At 47.0% G+C, this 16,956-nt stretch overlaps 1 protein-coding gene across 4 annotated transcripts in view; it reads left to right on the top strand.

Moving 5' to 3' along the window:
• The window catches only part of SCN4A (sodium voltage-gated channel alpha subunit 4), a 100,487-nt gene extending 84,562 nt beyond the window's left edge, over nucleotides 1–15,925 (top strand). For all 4 annotated transcript variants that reach the window (XM_044004189.1, XM_044004188.1, XM_044004190.1 and 1 more), the window contains exons 21-27: nucleotides 706–828; nucleotides 6,748–7,026; nucleotides 8,679–8,732; nucleotides 9,078–9,215; nucleotides 9,629–9,733; nucleotides 10,354–10,624; nucleotides 12,222–15,925. In XM_044004189.1, coding sequence (XP_043860124.1) covers nucleotides 706–828; nucleotides 6,748–7,026; nucleotides 8,679–8,732; nucleotides 9,078–9,215; nucleotides 9,629–9,733; nucleotides 10,354–10,624; nucleotides 12,222–13,429 — 2,178 coding nt within the window. In that variant the 3' untranslated portion in view covers nucleotides 13,430–15,925. The remainder of the gene's footprint in view (nucleotides 1–705; nucleotides 829–6,747; nucleotides 7,027–8,678; nucleotides 8,733–9,077; nucleotides 9,216–9,628; nucleotides 9,734–10,353; nucleotides 10,625–12,221) is intronic.
• The last annotated feature ends 1,031 nt before the right edge of the window (nucleotides 15,926–16,956 follow it).

Genomic DNA, 16,956 nt, shown 5'->3' with positions numbered 1-16,956 from the left:
CAGCTAGTAAGTGTCAAGTGTCTGAGGCCGGATTTGAACTCAGGTACTCCTGACTCCAGGGCCAGTGCTCTATCCACTGAGCCACCTAGCTGCCCCCAGAGGAGGTTATTTTTACCCCCATTTTACAGATTAAGAAATCAAGGTGGGGCAGCTAGGTGGTGCAGTGGATAGAGCACTGGCCCTGGAGTCAGGAGTACCTGAGTTTAAATCTGGCCTCAGACACTTGACACTTACTAGCTATGTGACCCTGGGCAAGTCATTTAACCCCAATTGCCTCACTAAAAAAAAAGAAAAAGAAAAGAAAGAAAGAAAGAAATCAAGGCTTCAAAAAACCAAGTGACTTGTCCAAGGTTACTCAACAAGAGAACATCAGAGTTGGGACGTCATACTATGTACTGTGTCCTATGCTGCTTTCTTAAGCATCTGCTCTCTCCTATTCCCCAGGAGGCAGGACTGGTGGGGAGGGGGGTGTCAGGTGTTTCCTGACCCAGTAGAGCCATGGGGTGGGGGGAGGAATGACACCTTGAAATTGTGTCACCAGCAGGAATGTGTCCATTAAGGGTCAGTCCTCACTTGGCTTAGGAGATACTAATGCAGTAGCTAATATTACTTGGGTGGCCATGGGGTCATAGCCCCTGCCCCACATACCCCTTGCCACTGGCTTGTCCCCCTTGCTAACCCTCCCTCTTTGGCTTCTTTCATCAGGTCTCCATCATCAGCCTGGTGGCCAATTGGTTGGGCTACTCTGAGCTTGGGGCCATCAAGTCACTCCGGACTCTTCGGGCACTCAGGCCACTCCGGGCCCTGTCCAGATTCGAAGGCATGAGGGTGGGTGCTCCAGGAGCCTGGGACTGGGGAGAGAATCAGAGAAGGGAATCAGAAGCAGCAGGGAGAGAGGGAGAGCCGCCAAGAATACAAGTAAAGAGTGAACTTGTTTTCAGTGGTCAGTAATTGCTATTTGTTCTTCTCCTGCCCAAGGGACCTTCTAACTAAGAAAGAAAAAGCCAGAGAGAAATCCAGGAGTCATAGGTCCATAACCTATGACCCAGCCTCACTCAGAGCCAAACACTGACCTACCTAGAAGCTTTTCACACCAAAGGCAGCCTCAGGTCAGGGTTTGCTGAGTGGTCCAGATTAAGTTACACTGTGGGGGGTAGGGAGAGGGAAAGGAGTTAGGTTGGCATGGAGAATAACAGGATAAGACTTGGGACAGTCACACATAGTACCTAACTAACAGGAAGTATTTTTGGTTTGGGTAACATCTGTCCCAAATTCACATCTTGGGTTGTCCCAGGAAGCATCACTCACTCTTGGGTCTCCTAGAATAGAAGAATAAGCGCAAATAATCTTAGAGGCTACTCTCCCCATGCCCCATTTCTGAGTCCCACCCCTGCTTGGGTTATACCCAAGGAAACTGCTTCTTAGTTAAGTCTCTTTGGGAAATATATCAGCCCTCCTTGGTTATACCCGGTGGTGAAAAGTCTTGTTTCACAAGTCAGATTAACAGTCCTTTCTTGAGCACCCACTGAGTGCTCAAAGGGTCACAGAATTTTTAGAGCTGGAAGAGCCTCTAGGGATGATCAATCTGACCACCTCACTTTACAGAGGAGGAAATTAAGACCCAGGGGGTTGTCATTCATGACTTGCCCCAAGTCACATGGAGGGTAGAGGGTAGAGCTGGGTTTGGATTCAAACCCATGTCTTCTAGATCTCCTGACTTGAAATCAAGTGCTCTCCAATAACCTTACCTTAAGCACCTGGACCATGGAGAGTTGGAAGGAAGCTTAGTGTTCAACTTGTCCAACCCCCTCACTTTACAGATAAGGAAACTGAGGTCTGGGGAAGTTAAATGGTTTGCCCAAGGTCACACAGCTAGTAAGTGTCAGGATTTGAATTCAATTCTTCCTGATTCAAAGATCAGCACTCTATTCATGACACCATAGAGTGGAGAGTAAGGGATTGAAAGAAGCAGAAGGCATAGCTACTGACCAGTAAGGGTAGGTAGCAGTGGATAGAGTGCCAGGCCAGGGGTCAGGAAGACCTGAGTTCAAATCTGACTTCAGACAAATACTAGCTGTGTGACCCTGGGCAAGTCACGTCACCCAGTTTGCCTCAGTTTCCTCATCTGTAAAATGAACTGAAGAAGGAAATGTCAAATCAGTATCTTTGCTAAGAGAACCCCAATTGAGGTCATGAAGAGTCAGACACAACTGAACAACAACAAAGATGGAATGTGGGAGGTGTGATTATAAGGAAATGAGACATTTTCTTATGGCCTCTACCTCCACAAAACATGATACAAAGGAGGACATTAAGACATACGCACGGATGACAAAGTGGTTAGAACTAGGGAAGTTGTAACTAGATAATATTTTGTGTATAAAAAAAATACCTGGGGGTTTTAGTGGACTGCAAGATCAATGTTCAACAGTTTGGTATGGCCCTCCCCCCCCAAAAAAAATTAATGTAATTCTGGGCTTCATTGAGAGATGTTTAGTACCCAGAACAAAAAAGGGGGATGGTTCCTATGCATTCTTGCCTAGTCAGATCATATCTGGAAAATCATATCCAGTTCCGGAGGCCAGATTCTGGGAAGGGTGTTGACAAAAGCCGGAGTGCCATCCAGAAGTGGCCAACCAAGATGATAAGGGCAGCAGAAAACATGCCATGCAAGAATTTGATTGAAGAGGCTGGAAAGAGAGGGTGAGGGGTGGGGATGGAGGAATGGACAATTTGGCAGAGATGGGAATACAGCTGAGTGTCTGAAGGAATGTCATACGGAAAGAAAGATTAGACTAATTCCATTTGGCCCCAGATGGTAGAACCTCTAGCCATTGGCCGGAAGTCTTTGAGAAAGTCTGACTCCATGTGAGAAAAAAAACAAAAAACAAATTCCTGACATTCAGAGCTGTCTACAACTGGGATGGGTCCTTTTGGGACTTAGTGGCTGCCAAGAGCTAGAAGTGTTCAAGGAGAGAGGCCGGAGGCCTTTGGGGCAGGGATATTGCTGAGAAGATCCCTGCTGTAGAAGGACTCGGACAAGGTAAATTCTGAGGTCCTTTCCAACTCAGTCACTGTGATTCAGTGAATGCACACTTTGTCCAAGGGTGGAGGGGCCTCAGAGGAAAGGAGCCAGTGAAAGTAGTGAGATTCTTTGGAGAAGGCTGCTGGCTGACTCAGGCAACTATGAAAACACAGACCCAAGTAGAGAAATGAAGCCACCAGGCCCTGCTGAATCTGAAGCAACCTGGTATGTGAGATAGGAAACCTTCTTTCTCCTCCCATGGAGTTTGAGTTAATCCTTAGAGGCAGCTGGTGGCACAGTAGAGAGGATGAGTGCTGGGCCTGGAGATGGGAAGGCCCAAATTCAAATCTGGCCTCAGACACTAACTGTGTGACCCTGGGCAAGTCACCTGACCTATGTTTGCCTCAGTTTCCTCAACTGTAACATGGGAATAATAATAGCATCTACCTCTCAGGGTTGTTGTGAAGATAATATTTGTTAAAAGCACTTACTCTAGGCGGCTAGGTGGCGCAGTGGATAAAACACCAGCCCTGGATTCAGGAGTACCTGAGTTCAAATCCAGCCTCAGACACTTGACACTTACTAGCTGTGTGACCCTGGGCAAGTCACTTAACCCCCATTGCCCTGAAAAAAAAAAAGAAAAGCCCTTACTCTAGTGTCTGACACATAGTAGGTGTAATATATATATATATATGTGTGTGTGTGTGTGTGTGTGTGTGTGTGTGTGTGTGTGCTGTTTTTCAGTCATTCCAGTTATGAGCAACTCTTCATGGCCCTATTTGGGGTTTTCTTGGCAAAGACACTGGAGTGGTTTTGCCATTTCCTTCTCCAGCCCATTTTACAGATGAGGAAACTGACTCAAACAGGGTTAAGTGACTTGCCCAGGGTCACACAGCTAGATTTGAACTCAGGAAGATGAGTCTTCCTAACTCCAAACCTGGCACTCTATATACTGCACCACTTACCTATCCTCCATAAATACTTATGCCCTTCCCCTAATTCTGCCTGGTTAGCATAGTCAAACTTTACTCACCCAGAATTTCTGAGGAGAGACTTCTAATAGATTTTTAAACAGAGATGCTGTTTTATTACCTCCAAAACACTATGTTCTATACTAACTAGGTAGCACAATGGATAGAGTGGTGAACCTGGAGTCAGGAAGACCTGAGTTCAAATCCTACCTCAAACACTCACTAGCTGTGTAACCTTAAGCTATGCTCTTAACCTCTCTAGACCACAACTTCCTCAAATGTAAAATGAGATGATAATAGCGCCTACCTCCCAGCAGTAGTGCCAAGATCAAATGAGGTGACATCTTTACAGTGCTTCACACACCTCAAAAGCTCTTATCATCATAGCCTTTTAAGGGTCCCAAAGTGCTTTAAACGTCATTTTATTTGAATCTCCCCAAAAACCTGTGAGCTATTATTATCTCCATTTTATATATGAAGCAACTGAGACCCAGAAAGGTCACAGAGATAGGGTTCTAATGGAGGAGCTCTGACTCCAAATAAAGTGTCTTTCCCCTATACAATACCCCCCACCCCAGTTTTAGGAACTCAGGGTCCTGAGCTGGGCTAGAAGAGCCGGTTGGCCTGGCGTGCAACCTTGCTTCCCTCTCTTCTCTTAGGTTCTGACAAACAAACAGCTTTGGGGAACAGGCTGAGTTTCCATTGAGGCCATAGGCAATAGGTGGTTACCTCAAGTCTCCACGTGGGGAAATGACTGATGGAAATAAAATCAGAGGAAGTTAATAATAGCTCACCCTTATGTATCCTGCTTAGTTACCAAGCACTTAATAGACAGTATTTCATTTGATCTTTACATGTAAAAACAGCAAGACAAATATGGGTATATACATTTCATAAATGAGCAAATTGAGTCCCAAAGAAGTTAGATGCTTCATCCTTTGGCAAACAGATAGTGAGTCATATGGACCCCGGATTGGAACCCAGGACTCTCACTCCAATATTCCTTCTACCATCTCATGCAACCTCTGAGATGAACCACAGGGTCTGAAAAAAGACTTCTAAGCAAATTAATCGAGTAAACAATGTTTGTTGTTGTTGTTCAGTCAGGTATGACTCTTTGTGACACCATTTGGGTTTTCTTGGCAAAGATACTAGAGTGGTTTGCCAGCTCATTTTACAGATGAGGAACAGGGGCAAACAGGGTGAAGCGACTTGCCCAGAATCACCCAGCTAGTAAGTATTTGAGACCAGATTTGAACTTAAGTCTTCCTGACTCCAGGTCCAGCTCTCTATCCACTGTATCACCTGGTTAGTTAATATGGACTCTCGTATTTAAGGGTTAATATAACAGCATTTCTGTTTAAGGGTGGCACAGTAGAGCAAGCACTGGGCCTGGAGTCACTTACTAGTGACCTCAGACATTTACTAGCTCTATGACCTTGGGTAAGTCACTTCACCCTGTTTACCTCAGGTTCCTCATCTGCAAAATGAGCTGGAGAAGGAAATGGCAAACTCCTCTAGCATATTCACCAAGAAAACCCCAAATGGGGTCACAAAGAATCAGACACGACTGAAATAACCGAACGACAAGAATCTCTGTTTAAAAAAATCTACCGGGGAGGGGGCGGGCAGCTAGGTGGTGCAGTGGATAAAGCACCAGCCCTGGATTCAGGAGGACCTGAGTTTAAATCTGGCCTCAAACACTTGACACTTACTAGCTGTGTGACCCTGGGCAAGTTACTTAACCCTCATTGCCCCGCAAAAAAAAAAAAAAAAAAAACCCAAAAAACAAAAACAACAAAAAATCTACCAGGATTCACGAATTCAGACCGGCCTCTCCTCTGGCATTCTGAGTTAGTGAGGTTAGACTAGGCATAATTAACTGAAACTTTTCATGGGAAGAGAAAGAAGGTTTCCTACCTCTCATGCTACAGATTCAGCAGGGCCCAGTAGCTTCCTTTCTCTGCTTGAGATGGTGTTTTCATAGTTGCCCAGTCAGCCAAGGGGGTGAGAGGAAGGGGAGAAAAAGTAATCATGTGTGGCTGAGGCCTCCAATTTCCTGTTTCCTATTTGGGGGGAAGGCAGCCAGACTGGAGTGTTTGTCCCTTGCCTGGTGACCTGTGGCAGAGATACTTCCAGTGAAACCCACCTCCCTCTTCCCCTCAGCCACAGCACTAAGCAAGAAGAGAACCCCACACTGGTCTCATAGATAGGAGCCTTTCCCTGGCACAAATGGCTGCCAAAACCTCTCCCAACATCTTGCCACCCTCTAATCCCTTGTTTCCACTTCCCAGCCCAACCCTCTCCTTCAGATGCATGGCTCTATCTAAGCAAAATCATTTGCTCTGTCCCCTTCTTCATGCTCTTCCAACCCCTACCTCTGAACTCTTGCTGGTGGCTGTGCCCCACACTTAGGACAGCTCCCTGGCTTATCTTCTTCATTCTGGGTCCTGCTGAGTACTCCAGATCGTCTTCCCTTCTTAACTCCATCCACTTCTACTCCTTTCTTAACTTTTTTTGTGTATGTGTATATCCTAATTCCACTATCAGGCTGGAAGTTCCCAAATGATGATGGCTGTTTCACCCTACTCTATTCCCACCCAATGGCCTAAGCGCAGAGTCAACACCTTCCGCCATTGGGCTAGGGCTCAGGGTCTTGGCGTGCTAGGCAGGGTGGGGAGGGGAAGATGTCTGGGTCCCAGTCTGTGACTCTCCCTCCCCTCCCCAACCTATCTGTCCCCTTGCTCCCAGGTGGTGGTGAACGCCCTCCTGGGCGCCATCCCCTCCATCATGAACGTGTTGCTTGTCTGCCTGATCTTCTGGCTCATCTTCAGTATCATGGGTGTCAATCTGTTTGCGGGGAAGTATTACCGATGCATCAACACCACCACCTCTGAGATTTTTGACATCTCTGTTGTCAACAATATGTCGGACTGCTTCAAACTGATGGACACCGGGGAGGTCCGATGGGTCAATGTCAAAGTCAACTTCGACAATGTGGGCCTTGGCTATCTTTCGCTCCTACAGGTGGTAAGTGGAGCCCGTGGGGTGGCAGTGTTGGGCCTCCAGGCTGCCATCTTTACCTCTCTTATCTCAACTGGGTTTCTTCCCAATTCTTTCTCATGACTACTTCATTCACACTTGTTGAAAACGTATCTACTCTGTGGGAAGTATTGAGCACTGCGCCTTGGTGAACTGAGTTTTGGACTTGAAGTTAAGAAGATCTGGGTTCAAACCTACCTCTGATATTTCTTTGCTCCAACACTTAGTACAGTGCCTTAATAAGTCCTTGTTGGGTGAGTAACTGAGTGACCCTAGATAAGTCCCTGCCAAGCCTCAGTTTCCCCATCTGTAAAATGTGGATAATAATGATACCTACCTAAGAAGGGTGATATGAAAATCAAACTATATAATTCAGGTAAAGTGTTCTACAAACCTCAAAGGTTTGTAGAAATAAATTTATAAAATATATAAAATAAAGAAATATAAAGAAAGAAAAGAAAGAAAGAAAATTTAGCTATTATTAATTATTATTATCATCATTATTATTATTTCACCTCTTTCCATCTCAGCTACATGTGAAAAGGGTGAGTAGATGGAGATGGAGATGGAGAAGATTCATTTTATAGAACATTTTCACAAACATTTTCTCATTTAATGCTCCCAGCAACTCCCGGAAGTAGGGAACAGACTCAGATTTCCAGGGCACTTTGACATCTGTAAAGCATTTCCTTCACAACAACCTGGGGGCTGGGCTGGGCAGTGCAAAAATTTTTTTTTTTTTGCGTGGGGCAATGAGGGTTAAGTGACTTGCCCAAGGGTCACACAGCTAGTAAATGTCAAGTGTCTGAGGTCAAATTTGAACTCAGGTCTTCCTGAATCCTGGGCTGGTGCTTTATCCACTGTGCCATCTAGCTGCCCCGAAAATATTTTTTTTAATCTAATTTTTCAGGTGAAGAAACAGGTGTTGAGAGGTTAATTGACTTGCCAAAGGCTACCCAGCTAGTTAATGCTAGAGCTGGGACCCTATAGCTCCAGGCTCCCGACTCCTTCCTTGTCCAACATTCTGTCTACTATGAAGGAAGCCTCACCCCCAACACACGCACAATATGGAGGGTCCTGGAAGTTGGTGCTTTAAGAAGATGCCACTGAAAAGGTGTCTGTAATATTGATTGCTATGCCCTGAGGTCAGAAATTAGAGTGGCTCCCAGCTTAACCCTGCTTCTTAAACTTGGTGACTTTCTGCATGCTGGGCCAGCTCCTGACGCTCAGCCCCCTCACCATCCCATTGCATCACACACAATGCTAGGACGGCATTTAGAGGTTATTGAGTCTAATCCCCTGACTTTCTAGATAAGGAAACTGAGGCCCAGGGGGGTCAAGTGACTTGTCCTGGGATCACACAGCTACCAAGTGCCAGGATTTGAACCCAGATCTTCCTCCCTCCACGTCCAGCAATCTGTTACACTATACTCCCTCACCCTGGGGCTCAGGGCAGTCCGCCTGGCCCAGCTGATGTCCCTGCTGTTGAGGAAGGCAGAACGTGAGACCAGCTTCGTGCTTTGTAGTGGGTGGGAACTGATTTACAAAAGCTGGAAGGACAGGTGAGTTGATAGATCTTCCAGGAGAGGGACTCTCCTTCCACCAAAATGCTTCTGACTTTCCCCTTCAACTTTCTCCAGGCTACCTTCAAGGGCTGGATGGACATCATGTATGCAGCTGTAGATTCCCGAGAGGTCAGTGAAACTGGACCACGCAGACACACCTCCCAAGTCCTTGGCTTGACAGGTTGGGTGGAGGGAAAGGAAGAGGAGAGGCTCTCTTCGATCTCCCAGCCCTCCAGGGAACTCTGATCTGATATGTGATGTCATTTTCCTATGACACTCCATCCCCAGCATTGCCAGAGATAGAACCCTGTCTTCTCCAGACTTCCCTGGCCCCCTCTCTCAGACTCTCTCTTCCACAGTGGGATTCCATTCCATGATGGGGGTGAGGGGGTGGGGTGGGGAGAGGAGCCAGTGGCTCTCTGTCTCTTTCACTGGGTAAGCTAGTGCTCATTCATCCCCATTCTGACTCAAAAGATTGAAGAACAGCCCCAGTATGAGATCAATATTTACATGTACCTCTACTTCGTCCTCTTCATCATTTTTGGTGCATTCTTCACCCTCAATCTCTTCATTGGAGTCATCATTGACAACTTCAACCAGCAAAAAAAGAAGATGAGTATCATGCCCAGCCCATCCACCTCCTTTCCTTCCGTTCTTGTCCTTCTTCCTCTTTGCCTTTTCCCTCTTCCCTACCTGCTCTCCCTTTACCTCCATTCCTTCTGCCTTCCCTTGCATGGCCCCATCCATTCCCACAATCTTCCCATTACTTGGGCCATGCATTCCTTCTGCCCCCTTATCCCTTGGCCCCATAGAATCATAGAATCACACAAAGACTAGAGAACTTGCCCCCCTGCTGGTTTGGCTTTCAGCTGCCTCATTGGGTCAGGGAACCCCACAAACACCCATATCATTAGTGGTTCTCAGTCATCATGCCGATAGAACTAATTGCTCAGTATTATGAGGAAGCTGGGGGTTGAGGGGATGCACAGGGCTTCCCCATCTAAAGGGGCTGATTCCCACTATACTTTGGAGGAAAGGACATCTTCATGACAGAGGAACAGAAGAAATACTATAACGCCATGAAAAAACTAGGCTCCAAGAAGCCGCAGAAGCCAATTCCTCGACCACAGGTATAGTCTCTATTGGATGGGGTGGGGTGGCGGGGAGAAAGAAGAGCTCCTTCCCAAAAGGCTCAGAATGCTCCCTCAACCTTCTCTTCCACCTCCAACAATTATCCTTTGGTTTGCCACCCTCTGTGAACCCACATTTATTTTTTTTCATGAACCCACATTTAAAGATTTTTATAAATACTCTTTTTGTTTACATTTTACTATACTGTCTTCCCCTGCCCCTCCCCCCCATCTCAGCACCCCTCCTTTACTCATTGGACAAGGGCCCCCTCAATGGGTGAGGACATGGGAATATTAGTCCCACCTCCCAAGTGGGCAATGCCTTGACAGGGCAAAGGGAGGTATCCCAGGCTGGGAGAGTTGTCCCCCAATGGGTCCCTTGAAATGAGAGATACTCTACCCTCCAGGATCCCACAAAGGATTCCCTGATAAGGATGGATTCCAGAGGGGCTTCCAGCTGGAGGGCATGGCTACTGAGTCAATCCCCACTCGTTCTGTCCCCATCCCCCACCCTCTCCTCCCAGGTGACCTGACGCACCTTCTTTCTCTGTTTTCTGTCTGTTATGTCCTGTGCTCTCTGTCTCCCTGTGTGTCCTGCCACCTCCCATTCTGTGCTCAAGAACAAGATTCAGGGCAAGGTGTATGACTTTGTGACCAAGCAGGTGTTTGACATCACCATCATGTTCTTGATCTGTCTCAACATGGTCACAATGATGGTAGAGACAGATGACCAGAGCCAGCTCAAGATAGACATCCTTTACAACATCAACATGGTCTTCATCATCATCTTCACGGGCGAGTGCATGCTCAAGATGCTGGCGCTGCGTCAATACTACTTCACCGTTGGCTGGAACATCTTTGACTTCGTGGTGGTGATCCTCTCCATTGTAGGTGAGCTCCAGCTGCAGTTGTCATGTGCTCCTGGCTGTGTGCCTATACTTGAGTCTTTCCTACCACACACAGATGTGGGCACATGTGGATTTTCACCTACTGATGCAGAGATACCCCTCAAGAAATGCGGGCATGCTGCTGACCCCAAATAGGCATACTCTAGGATATATTAGAGGCAGCTAGGTGATGCAGTAGATAGAGAGCCGGGCCAGGAATCAGGCAGACCTGAGTTCAAATCCAGCCTCTGATACTTACTAGCTGTGTGACCCTGGGCAAGTCACTTCACCCCATTTGCCTCAGTTTCCTTATATATAAATGAGCTGGAGAAGGAAATGGCTAATTGCTCCAGTATCTTTGCCAAGAAAACCCTAAAAAGGGGGTCATGAAGAGTGAAACATGACTGGAAAATGGCTGGACAACTGCAATAAAGTCCCTTCAAGCTCTAAATCTGTGATCCTATTATCTCTGATTCTGTGATTTGGCCCATGTCCTTCCATCAGCACTCTACACACATATACATATATACTCAAATATACACACATGTTATAGCAGAAATACAAATAGGTTTGTGTGGGCACACTGACTCCCACATCCATGAATGCACCCCTGCAGGCATACCCATACATCTGAAAACTTAGATGTGTACACACACACACTCCTGCACACATAAATAGGCACACATGCTCATGTAGAACACCAAAATGTGTACACATCCACTCTCTCACACACAAACCCCCAAACCTAGAACCTATAAGGAGCAGAATCTTTCCCCAAGCTGCATTTTAGAGTCAAAGGGACAAAGGCAAAGTAGTGAGTCATTTCCCCCACTCTCCTTGTCTTCTATTCAGACAATCCCCTGGTAAAGCCTGGCAATAGCAAATTAGGGGACATCCCCAATGTCAGGAACACCCCCAAAGGATAGAACCAGGAACATTGGTAGAAGTGACATAGGTAAATTTAATCTTGATGTCAGGAAAAACTTGCTAACAATTAGCTACCTATGTAGAATGGGTTGTCTCAAGAGAGGGCTCCTCCTCATTTGAGTTATTCTGATGGACACTAAATGGCCATTTGTCATGTATATTATAACAGGTAGTGTGGGTTGGACTAGATGGCTTCTAGGGTCCCTTCTGAGTGTGAAATTCTATGATTCTGTAACCCCTTGTTCATTCCTAAAAAGCCAGGCCATTAAGCTAAAAATCCAGGAGTTCAGGATGTTCTCCTGAGAAAAGGAAAAAAAGCAAATTCTCAAAACCTGCATGTTCTATTATCTCAGAGTAGAAAGTAGGACAGCTAAACCTTTCTTCTTCCTTGACTTCTTCTTAGGTTATTATAATCTGCTTTGTGGATGTCCTCACCTTCCCATAGAGAGGCAATTCCTAATTCTTTCTTTCTCTCTCTCTCTCTCTCTCTCTCTCTCTCTCTCTCTCTCTCTCTCTCTCTCTCTCTCTCTCTTTCTTTCTCTCATCTCTCTCTGTGTATGTTTCTCTTTGTCTCTGTCTCTGTCTGTCTCTGTCTCTGTGTCTCTTGTCTTTATCTCTCTCTGTCTCTGTCTCTCTCTTTATCTCTCTCCCCTTTTTGTCTCTTTGTCTCACAGGTCTTGCCCTTTCTGACTTGATCCAGAAATACTTTGTTTCACCAACATTGTTCCGAGTGATTCGTCTGGCTCGGATAGGGCGTGTCCTAAGGCTAATCCGAGGTGCCAAAGGCATCCGGACCTTACTCTTTGCCCTCATGATGTCTCTGCCTGCCCTCTTCAACATCGGCCTGCTCCTCTTTCTCGTCATGTTCATCTATTCCATCTTTGGCATGTCCAACTTTGCATATGTGAAGAAAGAGTCTGGCATTGATGACATTTTCAACTTTGAGACTTTTGGCAACAGCATCATTTGCCTTTTCCAGATCACCACCTCGGCTGGCTGGGATGGGCTTCTGAATCCCATCCTTAACAGTGGACCCCCCGACTGTGACCCTGACCTGGAGAACCCGGGCAGCAGCATCAAGGGCAATTGTGGCAACCCTTCCATAGGCATCTGCTTCTTTTGCAGCTATATCATCATCTCCTTCCTCATTGTTGTCAATATGTACATTGCTATCATTCTGGAGAACTTCAACGTGGCCACTGAGGAGAGCAGCGAGCCTCTGGGGGAGGATGACTTTGAGATGTTCTACGAGACGTGGGAAAAGTTTGACCCAGACGCCACGCAGTTCATCGCCTACAGTCGCCTATCGGACTTTGTGGACACCCTACAGGAGCCGTTGAGGATCGCCAAGCCCAACAAGATCAAGCTCATCACTCTGGATCTGCCTATGGTCCCTGGAGACAAGATTCACTGCTTGGACATACTCTTTGCTCTAACCAAAGAGGTTCTGGGGGACTCTGGTGAGATGGATGCCCTCAAGCAGACCATGGAGGAGAAATTCATGGCGGCCAACCCATCCAAGGTCTCCTATGAACCCATCACCACGACACTGAAGAGGAAGCATGAGGAGGTATGTGCTGTGAAGATCCAGAGAGCTTACCGCCGGCATCTACTTAAGCGTACCATGAAGCAGGCCTCTTATCTCTACCGGCATAGCGGAGACAGCAGCGGGTTTGAGGCCCCAGAGAAGGAGGGGCTGATTGCTGATGCCCTGAACAAGGTGTATGGGAACAACAGCTCCCAGAAGGAAGAGGAAAAAGCAACAGGGGAGGCTGGCCCTGCCCTGGGTCTCATGCCCATTGACACCCCAGAGGCAAACCAGTCATCCCCAGAACCACAGGGGCAAGGAGTCCGCCCAGGGGTCAAGGAGTCACTTGTTTAATAGGATGGGAGTAGATATTTCCTTCAGCGGGCTCTGCCCCAGGTGGGCTCCCCTGTTGAACCCTGCACTCCAGCCTGTAGGTTTTAGTCGTGTGATGGAGACATGCTTTGAGACGGGGTGATGCCCAGATCCATCTTGGTGGGAAAGATTTGGCCATTCGGGGGCTCACCCTAGAATCCAGAGACCTTTCTCCCAATCTTGCACAGCCCGTGTGAAATGTGAATTGTCTAGTGCTGGCTGAAAGAGCCGCGAGACCCTCAAGAACTGGGGTGAGGAGCTAGCTTGAGTGTCTGTCTGTACATCCGTCTCTCCTCAGTTTCTCCTTTTAGTCATGGAGGCCACACTCTCCTTCCCTCTTGGGGGGCTGCCATCTATCTCCTCTCTGCCTAGGGGCTTTAGGATCTGATCACTTTCCTCAGGCACTCACTCCGTGGCCAGTCACATACAGCCTAAAGTCCCAGCAGGCTATCCGTAGCCCTCACAACCAATCAGCTGCGCACACATGTCCAGTGTCTTAAGGGCTGCCTAGCCCCCTTTCCCCAGAGGAATTCAGCCGCCCGCCCACCCCCTCTCAGAAGAGGACAATGTCTTAAAAGCTGAGTCCATGGAGAGTACCCATCTTTGGGGCCCACACCAGCTCCAAGCATCTTCTAAACCCTGCCAGCACCCCCACCAGCTACAGAACTCCCTAGAAAAGATGATTCATCAGAAATCTTAGTGGTACTGACATAGCCTCACAAAGGACCTGACACTTGGACCACCGAGTTACCAGTTGGGAGGATGTGGATCACAGGGACTTCCATTTGGTGATCCTGCTGAGACCTGTCTTCCTGGCCCCTTTCCAAACTGGCTCTATCCCCTTGGGATTTTGAAATTCTATTTTTCTATGAAATGTGGTTGGCCGGGTGCCAAGATCAGCAATTGTGTCATATGCCAGTGGTGAAGATAACAACATAAACATGGTGAAAGTGTAGAGTTCTCTGCTGCAGCTGTCCACACTGGGTGGGGGGAGGAGGGCGTAAGGTGTCTGTTATTGGGGGAAAGAAGTTTGGGAGGCAGGGAGAGCAGGCTAAAGCCCACCCCACTCTAGAGAACTACAGAGTCTCTTTTCTCCTTCTTGATACAGAAATTGCCTCTCCCTTACACCCTCTCCACCTACCACCCCATCTCTCTCATTCTGCCACTATTTCCCTAGGGATAGAAATGATTAATCCCATTTCTACAGATGAAGACAGTGAAGGCCTAGTAAAAGTACCTTCCAAGCCCCAAAGGGATCCAGGTGTTCTGGTCCCAAGTGCTAAGAGCCATACCCTTGACAACCTACAAGGCTAGAGGCAAAAGGCACCTCAACAGTGGTCCCAGCTGATCTGGAGATAACCACCACCTTTCTGAAGTTCTGCCTTCCCCCCCTCTGCCCCACCCCTCCAGGAGATTATAGAGAAAGTTCCAAGGCCAGAGAGGGAACCTGAGAGGCTGCTCAGGGAATGACTTGTTTTAGACACACTCCCCTCTGTATGTATGTGTGTTTATATATGTACTCATGTATGTGTGGGCACATACATGGTGCTTGTCTGGTGGCTGGGCCTCATGTTTTTTCAATTTGAGTACTAGATTGTCCCAAGTTCCTCTTCTTCTTCTTCTTCTCATTTCTCGTGAACAATTTGACTAAAGTTCAGGAAACCGTAAAACCTTCAAAACAAGAGCACCCTCTGTGTGTGTGTGTGTGTGTGTTGATAAGCATGAACACTCATCGCTCACCTCTCTGGCAATGGGTCTCTCTCCATCTCTGGATCTCTCAGCATCTCTAGGTATCTCTTTGCCACTCCACAGTAGGTCTCTAATGACTATGTGTCTCTCTGATCTCTCTTCCTCTCTATTTTTGTGTTTCTCTTCAACCCTTGGCATATTTTTCCGTCTCTCTCCCTTCTATTTATCCATGTCTGCATCTGGTTCTCTCTTTGCCTCTCTCCCTCTGTCTCAATCTCATTTTTTTTCCTTCCCACTGTGTTCATTCAAATAGTAGGGCTCTCTGTCTACCATCCTGGCCAGTCCTACACCCCTTCCCTGGGTCCTAGGGCTTGAATATTTCTCTTGAAATGACAGAAAATCCTTAGACTGGAAGCCTTCTGTCTGCGTGGCTAAGGTAGATTCTCTGTGCACACGTCTTGAAAGCTGTTAGAATCCTAACCTTTCTCCCTGACACTGGGCCTAGCCCTCTCCTCTCAACCCCTCTGAGGTTCAGACTCTCCTTTCCCTGCCCGGCCCCACCCCACCCCTGCCACACATACATTGGGCAAGCCAGGATTGATGACCAGTAGGAACAGGAGTGTCCCTGGGGCTGGAACTGCCTTGAACAGGCCCTATGACCTGGGTGGGGATGATGTGGCTGCTCTGAGCCAAGTAAGGAGAAGCCTGTTCCCTTTGTATATTTCTTACAATAAACGTCAACCCAAACTGGTCTTGTTTTCTGAGTTGGACAAGGAAAAAAGAGGAAATGTGGAAATAGGGGGGAGGGGGAGGAGATCGTGTATATGAGAGGGGAGGGAAGAAGGGAGAAAAGAGGAAAGAGGGGAATAAGATCATTAATTTAGAGTTGGAAGGGATTTTAGAGATCATTTGGTCTAACCTCTTATTTTACAAATGTAACTAATGGGGGCAGCTAGATGGCGCAGTGGATGGAGCGCCAGCCCTGGAGTTGGGAGTGCCTGAGTTCGAATCTGGCCTCGGACACTTAACACTTGCTAGCTGTGTGACCCTGGGCAAGTCACTTAACCCCAATTGCCTCACTAAAAAAAAACAAAAAACAAATGTAACTAATGCCCAAGGAGGGGAAATGATTTTCCAGGGGTCACATAAGTAAGCAGCAAAGGAGAGGTTTGGACCTAAGTCTTTTGATTCCAAATCCAATGTACTTTTCCTTATAACACAAATGGAAAGAGGGTAAAGAGAAAGAAAGGAGGGCACATAGGTGGCACAGTGGAGAGAGTGCTGGATCTGGAGTCAGGAAGATTCATCTTTGTGAGTTCAAATCCTGCCTCAGACACTTACTAGCTGTGTGACCCTGGATAAATCACTTAACCTCTACAACCATCATTTTCTTCAACTATAAAATGGGCATAATATCAATGTATATGTCTACTTCACAGGGTCCTTTGTGGGGCCTTTTGTTTCTTTTTTTCTTTTTCCTTTTTTTTTCGGGGCAATTGGGGTTAAGTGACGTGCCCAAGGTCACACAGCTAGTAAGTGTTAAGTGTCTGAGGCTGGATTTGAACTCATGTCCTCCTGAATCCAGGGCCAGTGCTCTATCCACTGTGCCACCTAGCTGCCCCCTGTGAGGCCTTTTGAATCCTAGGATGATAGACTTAGAACTTGGAGGTTATTGAATTCAACCTTCTCATTTTACAAGTGAGGAATCTAATGTTGAGAAAGGTTATTCATTTGCCCAAGTTAAGTGGCAAAGTTGGGATTTAAACCCTCTGACTCTAGGACCCAGCACTGCTTCCAGCTGTACTCTCCATGCTGAAATA

Source organism: Dromiciops gliroides, chromosome 4 (genome assembly GCF_019393635.1).
Source record: "Dromiciops gliroides isolate mDroGli1 chromosome 4, mDroGli1.pri, whole genome shotgun sequence".
NCBI classification, from domain to species: domain Eukaryota; kingdom Metazoa; phylum Chordata; class Mammalia; order Microbiotheria; family Microbiotheriidae; genus Dromiciops; species Dromiciops gliroides.
This window is presented reverse-complemented; position numbering and strand designations above follow the sequence as displayed.